The sequence below is a fragment of the Dunckerocampus dactyliophorus genome, chromosome 8, assembly GCF_027744805.1.
Source record: "Dunckerocampus dactyliophorus isolate RoL2022-P2 chromosome 8, RoL_Ddac_1.1, whole genome shotgun sequence".
Classification (NCBI taxonomy): domain Eukaryota; kingdom Metazoa; phylum Chordata; class Actinopteri; order Syngnathiformes; family Syngnathidae; genus Dunckerocampus; species Dunckerocampus dactyliophorus.
In genome coordinates, this window is record NC_072826.1 from 29,863,848 (window position 1) to 29,887,148 (window position 23,301).

General features: G+C 44.0%; 3 protein-coding genes across 7 annotated transcripts; 2 read left to right on the forward strand and 1 right to left on the reverse strand.

Annotated features, from left to right (window-relative positions):
- Positions 1-22,459, forward strand: crbn (cereblon). Of its 5 annotated transcripts, none has more exons than XM_054785039.1 (12): positions 1-395; positions 1,605-1,759; positions 1,951-2,069; positions 2,298-2,500; positions 4,551-4,700; positions 8,772-8,934; positions 9,017-9,079; positions 9,172-9,256; positions 9,394-9,509; positions 11,407-11,471; positions 14,196-14,327; positions 15,878-18,162. In XM_054785039.1, the coding sequence occupies exons 2-12, from the start codon at positions 1,687-1,689 to the stop codon at positions 16,059-16,061; spliced, it is 1,353 nt and encodes a 450-aa protein (XP_054641014.1). In that variant the 5' UTR covers positions 1-395; positions 1,605-1,686; the 3' UTR covers positions 16,062-18,162. The 5 variants fall into 5 exon arrangements, 3 of the variants coding, with proteins under 3 accessions (XP_054641014.1, XP_054641015.1, XP_054641016.1); XR_008572263.1 differs by lacking the exon at positions 1-395 and adding an exon at positions 18,702-22,459 and having other exon boundaries at positions 1,516-1,759; positions 15,878-17,714; XR_008572264.1 differs by lacking the exon at positions 1-395 and adding an exon at positions 20,777-22,459 and having other exon boundaries at positions 1,516-1,759; positions 15,878-17,714.
- Positions 381-1,419, forward strand: LOC129186618 (uncharacterized). The gene is made up of 2 exons (XM_054785043.1): positions 381-646; positions 764-1,419. Exons 1-2 carry the CDS (start codon positions 559-561, stop codon positions 1,417-1,419), a joined length of 744 nt encoding a protein of 247 aa, XP_054641018.1. The 5' UTR covers positions 381-558.
- LOC129186281 (oxytocin receptor-like) lies at positions 21,079-23,301 on the reverse strand. The gene is made up of 2 exons (XM_054784372.1): positions 22,404-23,301; positions 21,079-21,287 (listed from the first exon to the last, which is right to left on the reverse strand). Exons 1-2 carry the CDS (start codon positions 23,299-23,301, stop codon positions 21,079-21,081), a joined length of 1,107 nt encoding a protein of 368 aa, XP_054640347.1.

Here is a 23,301-nt window from a genome sequence, read left to right on the forward strand (position 1 = left end):
CTCAACGCCCTGGCTGCGCCTAGAAATTCTGTCCATAAAAATAATGAACAGAATTGGTGACAAAGGGCAGCCCTGGCGGAGTCCAACCTTCACTGGAAACGGGTCCGACTTACTGCCGGCAATGCGAACCAAACTCTGACACCGGTCATACAGGGAACGAACAGCTTGAATTAGCTGGTCCGATACCCCATACTCCCGGAGTACTCCCCACAAAATTCCTCGAGGAACACGGTCGAATGCCTTCTCCAAGTCCACAAAAAGTATTACTTGATCTTTTTTCATATCCTGCTTTCTCGACAGGTGGCACCCGTGAGCTACAGTGTGCTGCTGCTACAGCTTGACGAAACGCCGTATAGAAGAGCAGAAGTTAGCATCGTAAACACAAGGCTATGGAGGTATGAACCCATCTAGTGCGCAAAGTACGTTTTATGACTGGCTTCTTTGTGTATATATTTATATGATTTGTATTATCATATATGATATTAAAGAATCATGAAGTTAACACTTCAGCAAATATAGGTGGGAGTGGGAGTGGACCAACAACTGACTGCATGGGTTATGGACTACCTCACCAATCGACCACAGTATGTGAGGCTCCGTCACTGTGTATCTGACATGGTACTCTGCAGCACAGGTGCCCCTCAGGGTACGGTGCTCTCCTCTTTCCTCTTCACCCTCTACACCTCGGACTTCACACACAACTCCACACAGTGTCACATCCAGAAGTTCTCCGATGACACAGCCATTGTGGGTTGTGTTTCAGAGGGGAATGATCTGGAATACAGGACGGTCATCAGGGACTTTGTCAGCTGGAGTGAGCTTAACCAGCTGCAACTCAACACCAGCAAGACAAAGGAGATGATCATTAACTTCCAGAGGAAAACATCCCATTTCACACCGGTGAACATCCAGGGAGCGGACATAGAGTTAGTAGACAGCTACAAATTCCTGGGTGTTCACCTTAACAACAAGCTGGACTGGTCCGTCAACACCCACGCCCTCTACAAGAAGGGCCAGAGTCACCTCCACCTGCTGAGGAGACTGAGGTCCTTTGGTGTGTGCAGGACTTTTTTACAGACCTTTTATGACTCTGTGGTGGCCTCAGCCTTCTTCTATGCTGTGGGCTGCTGGAGAGGGGGCAGCACGGACAGGAACAGGAGCAGGATCAATAGACTGATCAGGAGAGCGAGCTCTGTCCTGGACGGTCCTCTGGACTCCGTGGAGGAAGCGGGGGAGAGAAGGATGTTGGCTAAGCTGACATCCATCATGGACAACACCTCTCACCCGCTACATGACACTGTTGTTTCCCTGGGCAGCTCCTTCAGCAGCAGACTGTTACACCCACGGTGTAAGAAGGAGAGGTTCCGCAGGTCCTTCATACCGACCGCTGTCAGGCTCTACAACACCTGCACAACCTGAACCATGTTGTAGTCAATATGTATTCTTTACACTGTTCTCTTTACTTGCGTATCTTGCTTGCTGCTGTAACAAGTAAATTCCCCCGCTGTGGGATAAATAAAGTACAAATACAATAGAATAATACCTCAATTATGTACAAATAACCTAGGATAGTTGACCATTTTTATAGCCTGCTGTCTCGACAGGGGGCGCCCTTGAGCTAGTGCGCCGCTGCAGCCGTGTAACTAAACACCGTGGAAGAAGAGTTAGCATTGTAAACACAAGGCTATGGCTGACGACAGGGGTGGAGGTGAAGACAACATCAACGACAACATGGGGAACCAGCTACAGCTCTTACCAGGTAGGCACTCTCTTTATCGGCGGGGTGGCTTCACCACCAAACGTCTCCCGGGAAGAACGGAAGAACGTCCATCCAGCGGACATATTTGTCTCGTATCAACAGGCCACATTCAGTCACCACACAGTCTACCTAGCTACTTTTATCTCAGTGTTTCCCCTAAGAGGCTTGTGTTTCTTGCTGGGCAACAACAGGCAACGGGGAGGAGGAGGAGGAGGAGGAAGATGACATGGAGACGCAGGACCAAGACAGTGAGGAGGCAGCAAAACCCAACATCATCACGTTTGACCCCAGTCTGCCCACATCACACAGTGTAAGTTTTTTCTTTGCAGATTTGCTTCACAGTGAAGTGATTCAAACCCCAAAAACAACTGCATGAGACTAAAGCTGCAAGCTGACGGAACAAAATAAAAGTTTGCCAGGTTACTGTCGAGCCAGCTCTGACAGCTGTCTGTCTTTGAAGACATGAGCAGAATGCTTAGAAGAACGTTGAAGAGGTGCAATGAAAGTGTACATGCGTAGCTGATATGTTTGTGTGCAGTACCTGGGTTCAGACATGGAGGAGTTCCACGGACGCACAGTCCACGATGACGACAGCTGCCAGACCATCCCCGTGCTGCCGCACACGGCCGTGATGCTGGTGCCGGGGCAGACTCTGCCCCTGCAGCTCTTCAGGCCGCAGGAGGTCAGCATGATGAGGAGTGTTATACAGAGGGATCGGACATTTGCTGTGCTCGCACACAGGTACGTTGCCGCACAGACGTCATATGGGTGGTGCGACATGTCCCTGCACTTTTTCAAAAGGCAGTTTTGGTCCCCTGCAGTTTTTTTCCTTACAAAAACAATGTTAGGCTATGTAATGATAGGAGCGCTAGGACCATGCGGATAACAGCCACTCAAGCTGAAGCCTGTTTCCCTTTAGACCGCCCACAAAAAAATGCATATTTTGTTCGTTTTCTCTGCATAAATTAAGTATTTTCAAGCTTAAAAATGGCTAAATGAAGTAAAGTACAAATTCAAGACAGAAGAAACATTCGATTTGTGACTGTAGCATTGTACATTGGCCACTTGGTGTCACCAGAACGCGAGACGTGATCGCCAGAACAGGCAAGTATTGAAGGTTTAAGTCAGGGTTAGAGGGCCACATTCTGAAAAGAAAGGATGCAAGGGCCACTTTGATATTTAGTAAACCAACACATAGAGATATGCTAAGAAGCTATATGTAGCTCAAGAAAAAAATGCATTTCAGCTTTGTAATATAGGTGATATGCTACTAAAAATGAAGTTTTTTCCATAATAATACGAGTTTATTCTTGAAAAATTGTGACTTTTGTTCTTCATTCAATTATGACTTTTTTTTTTAAATATTTTGACTTTATTCCTGTTAAATTAAAGTAGTTTTTTCCATTTGTACTGTTTTTTTTTTAATTTTCCAACTATTTCATTTCAGTTTTCCTTTTGTGAATTTTCTTCTCATAATTATAACTTTATTCCCATAATATTTTTTATCTTTTTAAAAAACTAATGTATTTTTTCTTTATTTCAACATTGTTACTAAAATGGTATTTTTCCTCATATTACAAGTTTATCCTCATAAAATTGAAACTTTTTCTCCAGTAGAATTTTTTTTCTCTTAATATTTTGACTTAACTCTGGTAAAATTTCTGTTGTTTTCTATTTCTGATGTTTTTTTTGTGTAATTTTCCAAATATTTCAACTTTCTTTTTGTATATTTTCTTCTCCTAATACTTTTACTTTATTCTCATTTTATAAATTTTCCCCCAACCTAGGTTCCAAAAATTACAACTAAATTTATTGTTTTTGACTTTAAAAAAGTCTTTAATAATTAAACTTCATGCTACTAAAATTATATTTTTCCTTGTACTATTACTTATGAAATTATGGCTTTTTTTCCTTGCTAGATTACAAGTCTTCACTTAATATTTTGACTTTTGATCGATTTTTCCCATATTTGCTGCTGTTGTTGTTTTTTTTTTAATTTCCTTGTTAAATGACATTTTTAGCCTGTGCTGTGGGCCGATAAAATCACAGTCGCGAGCCGCAAATGGCTCCCGGGCTGCACTTTGGACACCCCTGGTTTAAGTTATCTCACACAATAATCATACCGTAAGAATCATAACAATAACCCGGGCTAATGTTGGGGCCACAATGACGTCACTTCCTGTTCACCTGCTACAAAGGTCCCACATTTATTTACGTCTTAAGTGGATTATTTACTCTTATTATTGTTTGTTTGTTTGTTTGTTTGTTTGGTTTAGTTTATTTGAATATGTCGACTATATTGGGTAATAGGAGTGTGAAGGTGGATATGGGGTGTTATTTCATGGATAGAATGCTTTAATAATGTTAAAAAGCATATTTACAAGATCGTAAACAGGTTTTCTGTGCCATAACTACAAAAATATTCTGTTTATTAATAATGAATCCAACGTGGCACAAAGTCACTTATCGCGGGCGTGTCTGGAACCAATTAGCCGCCGTAAACGAGTGATTACCGTCATCCGTTTTTTAACATTTAGTCAAAATGAATCTGACTTTATGCTTAGTTTTACTTGAAAATGAGGTTTAATTTCATTTAAATGAGGTCTATTCCCAAAATAATTGGAGTAAAGTACCCCTCCCACCACTGAAATATAAATTTTGTCCATCCATACCAACAAAATTGCATTGGAGCGACTTTCCCCTGACATCTTCTGTTTACATTGACATTTATGGTGCCATGGAACGAACCTGAAGAAAAACCCACACAAGATAACTGTTTTTTTTCCCCCAGTGACGCAGGTGAACCGGAAGCTGCGTTCGGGACGACAGCAGAAATCTACGCCTACCGGGAGGAACAGGAGTACGGCATCGAGACGGTCAAAGTGAAAGCTGTCGGAAGGCAGAGATTCAAAGTCCACGAGATAAGAACTCAAGCCGACGGGTAAGTTGGAATTGCCGCAGAAGAATCAGTGAGTACACCCCCCCACACGTCATGTTTGATACGGTACGGTAATCCCTCGCCACTTTGCGCTTCGCTTTACTATATTTATAAAAAGGCCACGCAATCGTAGGTGAAGAGCGTGTAGAGGAGCGGACTCAGCACACACCCCTGTGGGGTCCCAGTGCTCACAATTCTTGAGCTGGATGTGCGATTGTGGACTCTGACTGACTGGGGCCTGCCTGTTAGAAAGTTAAACACCCAGTTACAGAGGGAGGGTGACAGGCCAAGTGTGAGGAGCTTATTTGTGAGTTTGTGGGGGCTGACTGTGTTAAAAGCAGAGCTATATTCTATAAATAGCATTCTGACATACAGTATGTGTCCTGGCCCTGTAGGTGAGAAAGGGCTGTGTGGATGGCAGTGTTGACTGCATCATCCGTGGACCGGTTCTGCCGATATGCAAACTGTAGAGGGTCCACAGTTGCCGGGATGCTCTTTTTGATGTGGGTCATGACTATTCTTTCAAAGCACTTCATAACAATAGGAGTGAGTGCTATAGGGCGATAGTCATTCAAGCAGGTCACGTTGCTCTTCTTGGGTACGGGCACTATGGTGGTGGACTTAAAGCAGGTCGGTACAGATGCTTGTGTAAGCGACAGGTTAAATATGTCAGCAAGCACATCAGCTAGCTCTGATGAGCAAACAAGAAGTGCACGTCCTGAGATGTTGTCTGGGCCTGCTGCTTTTCGTGGGTTTGTTTTGTTCAGAACCCTGCGCACATCAGCTGATGTCAGCATGAGAGGTCATGCGACTTCTACAGAGTGACGTTTACGCAATCGACCCAAACTACCTTTGCGATCGGCTAGTAGCACACGATTGATGTAATGGGCACCCCTGGTCTATATTATGTCTTATTTTGTCTTGTTATGTCTACTATATTGGATAATAGGAGAGTAAAGTTGACTATACGGGTGTTATTTCATGTCTAGAGGGCACTAAAGATGTTAAAAAGTGCATGTAGAAGGTACTAAACAGGTTTTCTATACTTAATGTGTCTTATTTTCTCTTTTTATGTCTACTATATTGGGTAATAGGAGTGTTAAGGTGACTATAGGGGTGTTAGTCATGTCTGGAGGGCTCCAATAATGTTAAAAACTGTATTTAGAAGGTGGTAAACAGGTTTTTTATTCAGTAACTACCAAAATATTCCATTTATAAATAAGGAATCCTACTTTGTGGGAATTCACTTATCGCAGTCGGCTCTGGGGCTGATTTACTGGCATAATCGGGGGACTACCATAAATTAAAGAAATTAAAGTTTATTGCTTTTGATACGGTGTAATCATATTATTATGTCATATGCTGTATAGTGGTGTGGAAAAAGTGTTTGCCCCCTTCCTGATTTCTTTTTTTATTGTGCATGTTTGTCACACTTAAATGTTTCAGATCATCAAACAAATATAAATATTAGTCAATGACAACACAGCTCAACACTTTATGCACTTTTTAAATGAAACTTTTTATTATGAAGAGAAAGCTACATGTCCCTGTGTGAAAAAGTGATGTCCCCCTAAAGCTAATAAGTGGTTGGCCCCCCTTAGCAGCAACAACTGCAATCAAGCGTTTGTGATAACTTGCAATGAGTCTCTTCCAGCACTGGGGAGGAATTTAGCACAATTGTTGTCATTCAGCCACATTGGAGGCTTTTCCTTGTTAAGGTCATGCCACAGCATCTCAATAGGATTCAGGTCAGGACTTGGACTAGACCACTCCAAAGTCTTCAGCCATTCAGAGGTGGACTTGCTGGTGTGTGAGGTCACCAACAGATGACCGGACATTCTCCTTTGGCAGAATTCATGCTTCCAGCAAGTCTTCCAGGTCCTGAAGCAGACCATCACACTACCACCACCATATTTTACTGTTGCTATGATGTTTTTTTATGAAATGCCAGATGTAATGGGACACACACCTTGCAAAAAGTTCAACTTTTGAGTAACTTAACTGAGGCAAGTGAGGCCTGCAGTTCTTTGGATGTTGTTGTGGGGTCTTTTGTGACCTCTGGGATGAGTCGTCGCTGTGCTCTTGGGGTCATTTTGGTGGGAAAGGTTCACCACTGTTCCATGTTTTGGCTATTTGTGAATAATGGCTCTCACTGTGGTTTGCTGGAGTCCCAAAGGTCTCAAAATAATGTAGACAAGAATATCATTTATCGGCAATAATTTTGTAATCGTCCAGCATTATCATCCCTTATCGTGACGGGTCTAACAGTGACATTATGAAGCAGAGCATGATCGCCTCCCTTGGTAAGATGCCCAAACACACCACAGATGAGACATTTACACCCCAAACCTCTTAGGTTTTGATTGCTGCATGCGGTTATCACAGCTGAAAAGGACTCAGTGTGACTATTACGGTTCACCACTAGGGGGCAGACACGCTCTTAATAGGAAAGGTTGGGTTTTTAAAAGCCATTTCTCACGAGCAGAGTTGTATATTTTTGGTATTATGTAACAAAAGCAAACGATGTTACTCATTGTGAGTTTGACACCACAGAAGTAACTATGAGGAAGAAACAAGCTTGCTTTTCTTGTTGCATCCGCAGTCATCATCAGCGCAAATGAGGAAAGCAGTGACGCTGACGGCTTGCAAAGACACATTTCCTCCTATTTGCGGCTGGCGCCGACGCCAAACTCTAAACAAATGACCCTCCCGGTCATCCTGGGGACTTTTTCTGCGCTGCGGATGAAACGTTGACGATGCAAAGCTTTTCTTATTATGAGCTGATATGCTCCCGCTCTGTGGTGACACGTGATAAAAGTGACATCTGTGCTGCTGGTTTTCACCGCATTTATTTAGTATACCATGAAAGTGAAAGTGTTTCATCGTTCCAGTCTCTCATCCACAAGGACACGGCGTTCTGGGTGCCTTGAAATGTTTGCTTTTTTTAACAGCTGCCAGAGTGGGAAAATCTGAAAAAGCCGGCTTGGCGTCACCGAGCTACCGCCGCCTCGTTGCCGTCACGTGACCTGAAATGAGCTTTGATGACAAGCCGACATAATATCTGAATATTTTGACGGACTCACCTCAGTCGACATTCTCCTGATATTTTGTTGTCTTATTCTCCATAACGACCCAGAGAAGTGATTCCACTTCTCTTAAGTCTAGCAGAGCCTCGGTGGTTCCGTCTGCCTGTCTGTAGGTGTGCCGTGTGTATCGCATCCTTTTCACTGAGTGATCCATTCCCACCTGGATGTAACTATTTACTAATCCCGCACAGTTTGGACATGAATTTTTTTTTCAGCCCGCCAAAAAATATAAAAAATCCCAAGAACGTCCCATGTGGACAGGGCCTTAGTAGATCATTTATTGTCATATTTTGTTTTCATGTTAAAATCTCTTAGACCCAATCTCGTGTGTCGTCTCATCTTGTTACACCATTACTTATTATAAATTTAATATTTTTACAGTCAGAGCACAGAAAACCTGTTTACGACCGTCCTAATACGTTTTTTTTAACATTATTAGAACCCTTCGGACATGAAATAACACCCAATATAGTAGACATAATAGGAGAAAATAAGACTGGTGCTTGTGTGTGTCGCTGTAAATGTGTTCTGGTGCTAGGGGAGCTGAGTTTGGGGGTGGACAGGAAGTGGTGTCGGGGACTTAGAGTTGAGTTTTGTCTTGGCGCGGGTTACGGGTGGAAGAGTGTTCTTATGTCTGTTGTGATCATCATTCAAAGCTGCAACAAAATCCGTTGTTCTGCCCATCAAGTCTGGTGCTTGTGTGTCTCGCACAACATTACAGTAACATTACTGACACCTAGCGGCCAGTGTACAATGCTACATATCATCACAACGAAGGCCTGATATTTGTATTTGACTTAATGTTTGTGCTTGAAAATACTTAATTTAGGCAAAAAACACTTTTTAATTTGCTTAAATTAGAGACCCCGCACCCGGCGCTTCTAGGAGCCTCATCAGTTAATTAGAGGATTTTGTCTATTGTACGCAAAGTTTGTTGTGTTTCAAAAATGTGAGCCATTTCCCCAAACACTGTTTTTGGCCCCCTCAGGATCCGGCAGGCCAAAGTCCAGATCCTTCCAGAACGCATCCTTCCCGATCCCCTGTCTGCTGTCCAGCTAACGCCGCTGTCCAGGCTCGTCACGCACCCTTCTTCCAAGCCCCGAACTCAGAGCTTCAAGCAGGTGGAATGCTGGTGGAGCAGCTACCAACACGTATTCACAGAACTCTTATGATACATGCCTGCTTTGTAGTCCCGCCATAATGAAATAAGCGCTCGTCTGTTGTTCATCACAGAGGAAGTTCCACTGTGCCAGCCTGACGCCATGGCCCCCGTGGGTCTACGCCCTCTATGACTCTGTGAGAAGTGGCGCTCTGCTGCATGACCGCAGTATTCAGTCAGTCCAGAATGTGGGTGTAAATAAACCAGGGGGTCTCTCCCGTCCCTGCAGGAGTCCCTCATGACAAGAGTAAAGAAACAACTCCACGAGTGGGACGAGAATCTGAAGGATGACTCTCTGCCAACCAACGCCATAGGTTAGCTTCTGCTGTGTTTATAGCGCACACACACACGCACACACACCGTTTGTCTCTTTCTTTGTGTTCCATGTATTCTCGTCCTTCCTCCCTGTCGTCCCTCTCTCCTTCCTCCCCTCCTGTCTGGTTACTGTCAGACTTCTCCTACAGAGTGGCGGCCTGTCTGCCCATAGACGACACGCTGAGGCTCCAGCTGCTGAAGATCGGCAGTGCCGTTCAGAGGCTTCGCTGCGAGCTGGACATCATGGACCGGGTAAAAACATCATAAGTGTGGTCTCGTAGGTGTGAATAACAGGATAGGATTATACCACTGCTCCGCCCAGGCTTAGTGTAACGAACCAATAGGAGGGAGCGACACTTTCCTTTTATCGTAGGTGTGAATAACAGGATAGGATTATACCACTGCTCCGCCCAGGCTTAGTGTAACGAACCAATAGGAGGAGGGTGTTGGCACACCATTTCCGCCCACTCTTACTGTATTTAAGGCCTAAGCTACCAGCACTTATTAGTTTGCTGACGAAGCTCTTCGGATGAGGAGCGAAACGTCCGACACCTTCTACACAGAAGTACAGATGACGTCTCAAGAAGCCTTTTCCTCGATCATAAGAATAGTTCTACCCCAAACTCACTCGTGTTCATGATTACACGTACAGTAATCCCTCGTGTGTGACCGCTCACCGGTTCTGGACCCGATCGCCAGGGGTGTCACGAGACACCCAACTCTGGAGACAAGTGGGTCCACGACAACGAGAGGAGATGAGATTTTAAAATAAATTTTAAGAAAAGTACAATGATAAAATCAGAATGGACAAACAAATGTTTTCTTTTGAGTGTTAGGGCCACATTGAAAAAGAAAAAAAAATTATATTTTGAGAATAAAGTCGTACATTTACAATAAAAAAAAAGTTGGAACATTACCTTTGGTCACATAAGTCCCCCCTTTTTCATAGCTGTCTCATGCAATGCCTGTTACGTCGGAATATTCAAATCATCTGAGATTTTCAGAATAAAGTCGTAAATTTTCAAGAAGGAAGTCGTAAATGTACAAGAAAAAACTTCTAACTTTAAGTTACAGGCATTGCCTATGTGACCTTTGGCCTTGGGTATGTGGAGGGGGCAGGGTAAGGAAGGTGGAAGTGAGGAGTGCTAGCTAGCCACGCTAATCTAAATGCTAAATGCTCAACTGCTCTGTTTTGCTGCCACGTTATAAATAAAATCTTGCCTGAAGCAAGAGGAACACTTCCTTCCTGAAGATCTATGCTCTATTTTCCCTCTGACGCGTATGACACCATCACACCTCATATTAATGCTTTTTTCTCCTACTTTATTCTGTGAGTGTTTTCTCGTACTTTTACGACTTTATTCTCATAAATGTACGACTGTATTTGCGATTACAAGTATTTTAATACTCTGTCGTAACAGGCATTGCATTAGACAGTGCTGAAAAAGGGGGACTTATGTGACCTTTGGCCTTGGGCAAAAGTAATATTACAACTTTTTTTCTCGTAAATGTATGACTTTTTTATGTCATAAGTGTGTGACTTTCTTCTCGAAATCTGAGGATTTTTTTCCCAATGTGGCGCGAACACTCCAAATTTGTGCATCAAAGTTACCATCTTTGCGTTATTTCACCAAATGTTTTTTGGTGTATTTTTGTGGTGTTTGTAGTTTGCCTGACAGATACCTATAATAGATGCCTAATACATTCTAGACAATACAAATGTTTTGTTGTCATATTAATAAGAAACATTTCCAAATTTGTGCGTCTGCTTTTCGTCAGCCTAATGTAAGATTTTGAAGATGTTTGAAAGGCTGAATGTCTCCTCTCCATAATTTCACATAAAGAAAGCTGCCTGGCCCCTTGCTCCCTTAATGGGACGGCATTATGCTTCTATTCAGTGTCTTTTCCTGGAGTGCGTTCGAGGTGCGTGATTGACATGCAGGTGAACAAAGAGCAGGCGGATACTCAAAACCATGACTAAGAATAAATAAAAATCATATGAATGAAGTTGTCAGTACTTTTAAAAAATGACTCTTCTAGTAGTGCAGTTGTGTCCAAATTGCGACAAATGCATTTATGCAGATTTGAAGGAAATGCACTTGAAAGACTGCGGCTCCCCTTTCAATGTTTTGTCATGTCTCCTCCTCAGTGCACGTCTCTGTGCTGCAAGCAGTGCCAAGACACTGAAATCACCACCAAAAAGGAGATATTCAGGTGAGCTCCACGCAAACGATTGCAAATGTCTCGCAGCAAGAGTTGATTGAAGTCGCCTGGAGCGATCAACAGGAGCACAGGAAACCACCCCACTCCTTCTACTCACTTCCTATCAGTCACTCACTGAAGTGAATCGGCGTCTCGATTCGCTCCAGTCGCTCGTCACAACACGCACGCGGAGAGACTCGCACATGCGCAACAATCACCCCGTCACAGAGCGCATGTGGGAGTTTTTGTGCATGCAACAAGTTGCACCTGTGAGTCAGTGAAGCTCGAGTCTTTGTGGAGCACCTGTGAGTCAATGAGACTCGAGTTTTCATCTCCCTGAGTCATTGCCGCTCGAGTCCACGTCGAGCATCCCATGAGTCAATGAAACTAGAGTTTTCTTAACCTGTTAGTCAGTGAAACTCGAGTGGTAGTCGAGTACCCGTGAGTCAGTGAAACTCGAGTCTACATCAGGCACCCGTGGGTCAATGAATCTCGAGTGCAGGTCAAGCACCCGTGAGTCAGTGAAACTTTAGTCTTTGTCAACCCGTGAGTCAGTGAAACTCAAATGTTCGTCGAGCACCCATGAGTCAATGAAACTTGATTCTTAGTTGTCCTGTGAGTCAGTGAAACTTGAGTTTACATCGAGCATCCATGACTGAGTGAAACTCCAGACTTTGTCAACCTGTGAGTCAGTGAAAGTTGAGTCTACATTGAGCACCCGTGAGTTAGTGAAACTTGAGTGTATGTCGAGCACCCGTGAGTCATTGAAACTCAAGTTTTTGTCAACCTTTGAGTCAGTGAAAATCGAGTGTGCAGGCAGCACCCGCGCATTACGCCAGTCAAACTATAATTTTTGTTAACCTGTGAGTCAGTGAAACTCAAGTGTTTGTTGAGCATCCGTGAGTCAGTGAAACTTGAGTCTATATGGAGCACCCATGAGTCAGTGAAACTCTGGTCTTTGTCAACCCATGAGTCAGAGAAAATTGAGTTATTAACCTGTGGGTCAGTGAAACTCGAGTGTATGTTGAGCGCACTTCAGTCAGTGAAACTTCAGTGTGTGTCGAGCACCCGTGACTCATTGAAACTCAAGTTTTTGTCAACCTTTGAGTCAGTGAAACTCGAGTGTACAGGGAGCACCCGCGTGTCACGCCAGTGAAACTACAGTTTTTGTCAACCCATGAGTCAGTGAACCACAACAAGTGTTTGTCAAATAGTCGGTGAAACTCGAGTTTTCATTGAGGATCCGTGAGTCTGTGAAAGTCAAGTCCTTGTCAACTTGTGAGTCAGTAAAACTTGAGCCTCGGCCATGCACTCGTAAATCGGTGAAACTCGAATTTTTGTCAACTGGTGATTCAGTGAAACTCGAGTCTTTGTCGTGCACCCTTGACGCAATGAGTCTCGCGGGCTGAGCGAGTGAATCGTTGGTTTTGTGTAGCCTGTGATGCAGCTCGGACAGGAAGTGGAAGGAAGAGTTCATTTGAGGAAAGGACCTGCGGTCTCACCTATAAAGCTTGCGTGGCCGCAAAATGGGGCCGAAAAGTTGCGTACGTCGTTTCCCCACGCAAAGTATGCGATGTATGAAAACCCAACCTGTGAGAATGTCATCATAACGTTAAATATTATTATTATTATTATTATTATTATAAGCAATATAATATTATAAGCAATTAGTTTTTGACATATCTTCGTCCCCGTTTTGAGTCTTTGCATCCACCTCGAAACCAAACAGATTTTTCTAAGCTTATGTTCATATAAAATGTGGAAACATGCTCACTTTGTTATGCCATTGCCGTGTCCTCCAAATGTCATCATTTTTCCAGTATTACCACCTCCGTGAATGTGGGCTTCTTCGTCCTGCTCGTCTTCCCACCAGCCGTGATTCCGTGATTGATGGCAACAATGCAATCAAGGCTAGTTAAATATGGACACCACATTGATGAGACACTTCTGTGGTGAAGCGGAGGCGTGGAAAGGGCATAACTTGAAGTGGAGTTGCACACTTCTACTCACGGAAGCTCGAAACTATCGCTCGCTGCTTGGGCCTTAAAAATGGATACGTGAATGATGCAGACTATTTTGGAAGCTGTTGCTAGTGTTGCTTGTGTTGCTGTTGTTGCTACTGTTACTTGTATTACTCGTGTTGCTAGTGTGGTTTTACTGGCCTTGTGATGTGATGGTCATCAGCTCAATGCAATCTCCAAGACTAGAAGATAGAAAGTCACTACGTGAATTATCATTAGCCAGTTGTGTCAGAGATTAGCGTAAATATTCTCAAAGATCTCAAATCAAGTCATATTATCTGTCATATGCGTGATGAAAGTCATTTCTCCTAGATATCTCCTATTGGGCTGTCTGAACCAAGCCCCACTCCACTTTTGGGTGTAATTTGTACAACCTTCATGACTGTAATGCTTTAAATTATGGAGACGTTGCAAGCGATTAGTTTCCCAGGAAACAAGAAGTTCCGTCATGAAGCACCCCAGCTCATTCGCATTATTGCAAGATGATATTACGTAAGAAAGTGGGCACACTGCATGATCTTCAGTTCGTCCAGAAAGTTAATTGGATTGAACGACCGGCTATGCGGTTGCTGGCAGTGTAGTGGTTCACTTGGCATCCAGCTGACTGTGTTGTATTAGTTGTAGTTATTAGTAGTATTAGTAGTATATTAGTAGTATTAGTAGTATATGTCCAGTAAAGCATGCAAACCTTGATTCCTTGTGTTTCCTTCCCCAGTTTGTCCCTGTACGGTCCCATGGCCGCCTATGTCAACCCTCACGGTTACGTCCACGAGACGCTGACCGTCTACAAGGCCAACAACCTCAACCTAGTCGGCAGGCCGTCCACGCTCCACAGCTGGTTTCCAGGGTAACTCACCTTCTGTCGCTCCCGTTCCCCGCTGCCGCGAGTCAATAGAGAAACTTGTGTGTGGCTCAGAAGCACTGCCGCGCGTTAACGGTGACATAACTCCTTTTATATTAAACCTACTTATCCTTGCAAAGCACTTTTGGAGCAGTTGACATTCCAGCTTCATCTTCTTGATTCAGTCAGGGGGGGCAGACATTCTCTCTTTATTGAAAAGCAAACTTAATACTCACCTTATAGTCGGGGCGTGTCCCGGGTCATCTCTTAGCTATGCTGCCGTTGGCCTGGACTGCCGGGGGATCCTCTTTCATACACCGAGTAGAGGGACAGATGGTGGGTGAAGAGAGAAAACAGGACAAAACTACCTCGAGGGCAGAAACCTCAAACTAAACCAAAGCTCTGTTGGGTACCCGTAGGCACGAAGACGTACGAAGTGCATACGTTTGTCTTGCAACGTGAAAAAAACATAAGCACCCGTAGAGTTTGTTTGACACGACAAAGAACCTCTTTATTGTTTTTTGATTTTTGCACGATGAGCACAGGTTTTTCGTGATCGGCTTTGAAAGGCATTTATCGGCATGTGGCGATCACGTGTTTTTCAAATCGGCCGACACTAATCGGTGTCCGATTGATCGGCGCATCCCTAGCTTTTATTATTTTAGAATTATTTATCTCACAAGAGGCACAATAAGTACTCCAGCTAAAACTGTACTCTGAATTCCCTACGTCACTTCCTGTCCACACGTCCGTAAGACATTTATTGAAACACACCAGTCTTATTTATGTCTTAAAATACTTATTTTCTTTTATTATGTCTACTATATTGGGTAAATATATTGTTAAAAAGTGTATTTAGAAGGTCATTAGTGTTTTATTTTCTCGTATTATGTCTACTATATTGGGTAATAGGAGTGTAAAGGTGACTATAGGGGTGTTATTTCATGTCTCGAGAGCGCTAATGTTAAAAAGTGTATTTAGAAGTTTGTAAACAGGTTTTCTACGTCTTACATGTCTTATTTTCTCTTATCTCTACTATATTGGGTAACAGGAGTGTAAAGGGGACTATGGGGTGTTATTTCATGGATAGAGAGCTCTAATGATGTTGCAAATTGTATTTAGAAGGTCATAAACAGGTTTTTTATGTGTTATTTTCTCTGATTATGTCTTCTCTAATGTTGGTAAAAATCGTATTTATAAGGTTGTAAAGCGTTTATTGATATTGAACCCTAGTGGGCGGAAATTCACTTATCACGGTGGGGTTTGGTATGAACCACAAATAAACAAGTGATTACTGTTTATAAATAAAGTTGAATTGAACTGAATTAAGAGCCGCACTGGACAAGGAGTTGACAGCTGGGAATTTTAGCACGGTGCCTAGCGTTGCTCAGCTAAACTTTCATTGAGCGGACGCGGGTTCGAGCCCCAGCCAGGGTGGATTCTCAGTGAGAAGAGATGGTTAGGGAGCTTGTTACACACTGGAAAGAACACTGTCCACAATCACAAGCACCCACCAAGGGTGGATTCTCACTGCAACGCACCTCTTGTGCTCTCAGGTACGCCTGGACCATCGCCCAGTGCCGAAGCTGCGGCTCTCACATGGGCTGGAAGTTCACGGCCACCAAGAAGGACTTGTCTCCGCCTCGCTTCTGGGGTCTGACCCGCTCCGCCATGCTCCCTCGCATCCCCCAGGCTGAGGGCGACGACGAGCGGGAGAGTTCTCGCCTCTTCTGCCTGTGACTACCTGCCTTGTTTTCCTTGGTGGCGTGGTGGAATGGCTGCAAACCAACCACCTGTGTCTGGCTGTGTGTTGTCATCACACCCTGTCTCCCTTGGCAACAAATCCATCATATTAGCCCAAAAGGTCATCCAGCCTTTACATGCAGCATGCATCTGTAGGAGGAAGACGGGTCGCTCTTAAAGCTTCCACGCAATTCTGGTGGTTCTGGAGCGTGCTGCGCTGCCGCTGTGTCGCACTTGCAGCTGATTGCAGGCACTCTGACACCAAAGTGAGAGTATCGTGCTTTGACGGAGCCCACACGATGAATTCACACTCGGAGAGTCTTTCATGCGTGAGTCGAGGGGATTGTGAAGGCGATGGGTTGTATTTTTGTACGTGAATAAAATAGACAGCGATCAGGCGAGAGTTGAAGGCTCTGCCGGGTGACACATTCTTAAAGGAAAAGAACAATCTCCTACCTTAACCTTTGAAACCCGCAGGACCCCGCTGCTGGGGGCTTCGGGGTGTGTCTTGTGTTGCTGTGTTTTTTTGCTCAATATCAATAAACATGTCCACGGAATTGGAAGAACGCCAGCAAAACGCTCACCATAACCAATAGTAGCAAAACAGAAGGCAAATCAAAACACAAGCAAATGTCGAAAACCAGCAGACCCTCCCCAAGACCAGCATGTGTCAGTCATTAATGCGACAAACTTGGCCTAGCTTGAAAGCTAACACTGGAAAGTATCATTTATCTACCGCTAAAAGGCACTGAACAAGCAGCATGTACTCTTCGCCTGTCGTTTGTCACACATAAATGTTTCAGATCTTCAAACAAATGTAAATATTAGTCAATGACAACACAACTGAACACCAAATGCACTTTTTAAATTAAATGTTTTATTATTAAGGGAGAAAAAAATCCAAAGCTACATGGTCCTGTGTGAAAAAGTGATTGCCCCTCGTTAAAACATAACTGAGATTATTTGCAATGTGTCAGTGTGGAAAAGGTTCTGAAGCCATTTCTAAAGCTTTGGGACTCCAGCCAACCACAGTGAGAGCCATTATCCACAAATAGCCAAAACACTGAACAGTGGTGAACCTTCCCAACCAAAATGACCCCGAGAGCGCAGCAACGACTCATTCGAGAGGTCACAAAAGACCCCACAACAACATCCAAAGAACTGCAGGCCTCACTTGCCTCAATTAAGGTCAGTGTTCATGAGGCTCGTCTCAATTTTGCCAGAAAACAAAGCAAAATTCCTCCCCAGCGCTGGAAGAGACTCATTGCAAGTTATATCAAACGCTTGATTGCAGTTGTTGCTGCTAATGGGGGCCCAACCACTTATTAGCTTTAGAGGGCAATCACTTTTTCACACCACTATGTACATCTTCGTATCTACAGTAAGCATCATAGGCTACGTTCACACCGCAGGCTGTGGCGCCCAATTTTTTAATGTCCATTTTCTTAACCAAATGATTCCGCGTAGGAGATTAAGAAGAAAGAGGGCAAGAGTTTTTGCTTTGGTGGCTGGTGGAGGTCTTGCTGCCACGTCTGTTCCGAGGAGCGTGTGGGTGGATGTCAGAGCCAAGAGTGGTGGGAGAGTGCCGTCAGCTGCTTCACTGACACTGACACAATAATTTTTGGATGACAAGAACTTTTGCCTGCATTGGTGAGTACTTTTATCCAAGTGTTGCACAGTAAGCCACGCCTCTTGATGGCGTATGTGTTGCATCCATGCATTTTCTATGGCGCTTATCCTAATTAGGGTTGCGGGGGTATGCTGTAGCCTATCCCAGCTGGGTTTGGGCGAGAGGCGGGGTACATGCAGGGCACATATAGACAATCATTCACGCTCACGGTGCAAGCACAAAAATGACAGGTAAATAAACACGTACAGGACAACTACTACTGTAGGTAATAATAAATACAGTATGTTAACTCCAAACATTCTTAACAACTTTTTAAAAAACAAGTGCTGCAAGGCATGCTGGGAAGCCGGAAGCCCTCCCAGAGATACCTGAAAGCATTTTTTGTGGAATACTTGATGCGGCCCGGGCTCACCCAGACTCAAGCTCATTTGGACGTAAAGCAGGACAGCCCTCATTTAAAAGGTTCTGGATGTGTTTTTTTTTTTGGGGGGGGGGGGGGGGGGTAAGTTTGGCAATTGTCAGAGCGCAAGTACAGGTACGCTTGTACACGGCAAAGCGAGGATAGGTTATCATATGTTAGGATTCTCTTTTCAAGATTGCAAAGCTACGAGATGCTGGTTCATCATGTCCATGCCTTTAGTCTCTATTCAAATTGCACTTGAATGCAACATGTTCCATTGATTAGACTGGGAAGATGCTCTTCTTCTCATGTCGCTTCTTTGGAAACAGGTTGTTTTTTTTATCTATACACTCCAGATGGGAAAGCAGTTTAAAAATGGCAAGAATGTACATTTTGCACTGTTGGATGTTAAGGAGGTTCTAAGTGGAGCTTTTAAATGCAAAAAGAAGAAATGGGAGTGAGACAAAAAAAAGCAATTTATTTCAAAGAAACAAAGTGATCCTACAATGGAACAGTGGAGCTTTGGGTTGTGCAGGGGCGTCAAACGGCAGCCGGCTATGTGACTGAAGGCCCTTGTCTGTGTGGTAATGACTGGCTTTTTCAACAGGACAACACTGCACTTCACAAAGAGGAATAAGATCACTCTTTTGGACCATCCTGCATGTTCCCCTCATCTAAACCCAATGGAGAACATTTGGGGATGGATTTACAAAAATGGACATGAGTTCCAGACAGTGAAGCCATCTTCACCACCTGGAGCAACATTCCCACTAGCCGTTACTCACTCCTTCTTTCAACATTTTATTTCTGTTTTAGGGGAGTTTGGGTTTTTTAAGCTATGGTCTTAAACTTTTGAACAGCCTATTTCACTTGACTGCTTCTTTGCAAGAAATTGCTTTGTTTGTCTCACTCCCATTTCTTCTGTGTCTCCACTTCGAACCTCCTTAACATCCAACAGTGCAAACATTCTCGCATTCTTGACGTTTTTCAGCTGCTTTTAACATTTTGATCAGGCGTGATGATGTACCCGTGAGGATCCCGAACATGAACCCAGCACCCAGCAGTCGGCCCAAACTGAAGCTGCTCGACTGATTCACCCGTGTTCTGCTTTTCCTTCGTGTTGCAGCGTGACCGTCTGGCCACTGAGCAAATCACTCAACGAATGTGTCTTCTATTCCGAAAAAGGAATGATAACGTGTGGACTATACTGTAAACTGTACAGCATGTTTACAGCTGTTGCACAGCTTTGCCGCCAGTACAGACTGATAACATACTTTAATAGATACATATATAGGATATACAGAATGTGCCGGCTGCTTATATGTCTACTTGAGCTGCGGGATTCATGTATGTCGCTAGCTTTAAAAAGTATCTCGTACGTCGCAACGCAGTGAGGTCTCTTTGTTTTGAAAGTCCCGCGTTGGACGAAGCACGAGCACAACAGTAGTACCTACAGACACGCGGGACTTTTATTGTCGTCGTTCCTCATCACGTCACATGACAACAGCACCGACAGAAAATACAACTTGCAGCCAAAGAAAATAAAATTGCATACTCGCAATGCAAAACGGTACCATGAAGGTCATGAGAGACGCGGCTCTGTATGACATAGAAAAGACAGCACGACTGTGCCCCCCCATCACCACCACCTCTCACCAGGCACAAGGTGTAATGACATCCGGTAAATTAGCATATTTCACAAGACGGTAATGCTTTGAGGTATTTTAATACAGTCATGGAAAAAATGATGAGAGCACCCGTTTTTCTTCAGTTTCTTGTTCATCTGAATGCCCGATACAACCAAAGGTACCTTTGTTTGGACAAATATAACAACGGCATCACTAATAGCTCATAAGAGTTACATTTTTGGCAGTACAATGCTATAGCATGTAAGTTATTATCAAGGAAAGCACGGAAGTTGCTAGATATCAGCCCTTATTATGAGCTATATTGGTTATCATTCTATTTGTCCAAACAAATGAACCTTTACTTGTAGCAGGCATTCCAATGGATCAATAAAGTGAAGAAACAAGGCTGCTCATCATTTTGTCCATGACTGTGTACACCAATACATACAGGTATTTCACCATTTTTGGATTTTTTTGGCTTTTCCAGTACAATATTATAAATATTCCTGATATTCCAAATACTACATAGACCAGTACATCTTTTCTCACTTATTTTATTTGACTCAATGTAGAGGTAAACCGTAAAGAAAAATGACATTAAATTCATTGAAAATTAATACAAAAAAATCCTGATAATCCAAACACTATATAGAGTTGACCTATTTATATCTTATTTTATATTACTTTTACACTAAAAATTGTTTCAAAAAATTAAACACTGATTTTATTTGATCTCAAATCAAAGTTAATAAAAAAAATATGTATAAATACATTTTTTTCTGTTTTTCAATGTCGTTATTGATTTTTTTAGATAGTTCAGTCATATACTGTATTAGTACTGGATGGGATACTTATTTATATAATTATGTTTTTCATAATTCCTAAATCATGACATTTTTGCTTTTGCTAGTCAGTTTGAAGATAATTATAAGGCATAATTATAAAAAGTTGTTTATTTTGCAATTTTATGTCAATTATTTTTCATTGTCCAAATCAAAAACAGTATTTTTTGTATTTCTTGTGGATGCATCCCGACTTTTCTCATCCTTCATAGTCCTTCACCGGCTGTGGCTGCAAATGGCCCACGGGCCGGACTTTGGATGCCAGCGGTGTTCCTTTACCGATGAGATGATCCTTTACCGATGAGATGATCCTTTACCGATGAGATGATCCTTTACTGATGCGTCTTCTTGCATGTGGAACCGAGCACCGCATCAGACAACCCACTTCTGCTTGGCCCGACACAATCGTGCCGTGTTTGTCCTTTCACACGTCGCTGACAATCGATGAGTCTTTCCAGGCCCCCCCGGACGATTAGCAGCAGCATCCGGCGTCATCGGCGCCCCCCTCCCTCCCTCATTTGGAGACGGAGAGGTTTTTAAAACTGGTGTAAAAGGTGCTGACCAGCGTGGCGTCCTCGTGCACGGAGTCCTTGGCGTCGGAGCGCCGCCGGCACACGGGCGTGAGCAGCCGGCGAGGAAGCTGACCGCTGAAGAGGAGGTAGATGACGGGGTTGACACAGCTGTTGAGGCTGGCCAGCAGCATCAGGATGGTGAACGTGGCCGCTGCAAGGACGCAACATTAGGCACACCTGCACAATTTCTCCTTCACAAAGATGTGCACCTCGTTGCACAATTAGCTTGTTACGCGCACGGGATCATGCAGCGCACTTTGCTTTTTAGTGTTTGTGATGATGACCGTAGAACAGGAAATGAAACCTACCGCATGAATTGGATGAATGTTTAAAAAAAGCACACTCACGTCCACTTCCTTTGGCATCAAACGCACCACAAAGTCGTTTTGCACTTCTACTGTTTGTTTATAACTCTTTTTTTTCACTTCTGCTTAGTTTTTAAAACTCTTTTTACACTTGTGCTTTGTTTTTTTGAAAGTCATTTTGCACTTCTACTGTTTGTTCATAACTCTTTTTACACTTTTGCTTTGTTTACATCTTTTTGCAATTCTACTGATTGCATATAACTCTTTTTACACTTCTGCTTTGTTTTTTAACTATTTTTGCACTTCTACTGTTTCTTTATAACTCTTTTTGCATTTATGCTTTGTTTTTTTACGCTTTTTGCACTACTAACTCTTTGTGCACTTCTACTGTTTGTATTTTTAACTCTTTTTGCGCTTCAACTGTTTGTCTTTCTAATTATCTTACGTTTATCTTTTTAACTTTTTGCACTTCTCTTTTTGCACCTCTTCCATTTGTCTTTTTAACTCTTAGACTTCTGCTTTGTTTTTGTTGTAACTCTTTTTGCACTTCTACTGTTTGTTTTAGAACTCTTTTTCTACACTTCTTTGTTTGTTTTTTTTACGCTTTTTGCACTACTAACTCTTTTTGCACTTCTTCTGTTTGCACCTCTACCATTTGTCTTTAGAACTCCTTTTGCATTCCACTGTTTGTCTTTTTAACTCTTTTTGCACTTCTGCTGTTTGTCCTTTTCACCTTTTTCTGCACTTCCACTGTCTTTTTAACACTTTTTGCGCTTTTACTGTTTGTCTTTAACTCTTTTTGCACTTCTGATGGTTTACTTTTGAACTCTATTTGAACTGCTGCTGTTTCTGTGATTTTGCACTTCTTTTTTTAAATGAACTTATTTTGACACTTGGGCGTGGTCAAGCTACTGTAGATATATAGATATAGATATAGATATAGATCTATAGTGTAGACTTACTTTCTGTGGGTGCGTGGGCGTCCCAGGCAGACCAGAGCTGGACGGTGAAGAAGGGGGACCAGCAGACAATGTAGGCCGTGACAATGACCACGGTCATCTTGAGGGTCTTCACCCTGGCTTTGGACATGCCGGCCGCCCCGCTGGCTCTGGGGGGCACCGCGTCCGCGTCCGCAGCACCTTTCCGGCGCAGGTTCTTCCGGATGGCTCCGCAGATGCGCACCTGGCAGAAGACGAGCGTGACGACGGGCACCACGAAGATCACCAGCGTGGTCCACGTGACGTAGGTCTGCAGCCCCCACGGCTGGACGAACTCCGCCCAGCAGTCGAACACGCCGGGCGCCACCTCCGCCCGGGAGAAGATGAACAGCTGCGGCAGGCCGCCCGCCAGAGACGCCCCCCACGCCGCCCGCACGGGCACGTTCGTGCGCGCGTGCCTCCGCGTGAACCTCACCATGGGGTGGCACACGGCCTGGTACCGGTCCACGGTCATCACCACGATCATGTAGGTGGACGAGAACATCCCCACCACCTGCAGGTACTTTACCAGGCGGCACACCGCGTCCGGGCCGACGAACCTGTCCGTGATGTCCCACATGAGCTGCGGGCACACCTGGAAGAAAGCCACCACGAGGTCCGCCAGACACAGGTGGAAGACGAAGACGCGCGTCCTGCTCACGTGCTTGCGCCGCCGCCACAGGAGCAGCATCAGGGCGCCGTTGAGGACGGCGGCGCAGGAGAAGATGACGCCCAGGAGGCTGATCTCCACTTTGGCCAGACTCTCGTCTCTCGGATCCGCCGCCTGGCTGCCGTTCGCTGGCATTTTCTCTTTGCTGCGAGCCTGTGGACTGCGGAGGAATTTGCGCGCGGACACGTCAATGTTTGTGCTGATGTCTGCCAT

Bases quoted from the DNA above. Each gene is read 5' to 3' on its own strand.
- LOC129186618 (XM_054785043.1), top strand. From the start codon at position 559: ATGGACTACCTCACCAATCGACCACAGTATGTGAGGCTCCGTCACTGT. The intron at 647-763 runs GTACGGTGCTCT...GTTGTGTTTCAG, and splicing joins CAGCACAGGTGCCCCTCAGG to AGGGGAATGATCTGGAATAC.
- crbn (XM_054785039.1), top strand. From the start codon at position 1,687: ATGGCTGACGACAGGGGTGGAGGTGAAGACAACATCAACGACAACATG. The intron at 4,701-8,771 runs GTAAGTTGGAAT...TGGCCCCCTCAG, and splicing joins ATAAGAACTCAAGCCGACGG to GATCCGGCAGGCCAAAGTCC. The intron at 9,080-9,171 runs GTGAGAAGTGGC...CCGTCCCTGCAG, and splicing joins TCTACGCCCTCTATGACTCT to GAGTCCCTCATGACAAGAGT.
- LOC129186281 (XM_054784372.1), bottom strand. From the start codon at position 23,301: ATGGCAGACATCAGCACAAACATTGACGTGTCCGCGCGCAAATTCCTC. The intron at 21,288-22,403 runs GTAAGTCTACAC...GCGTCCTTGCAG, and splicing joins CGCCCACGCACCCACAGAAA to CGGCCACGTTCACCATCCTG.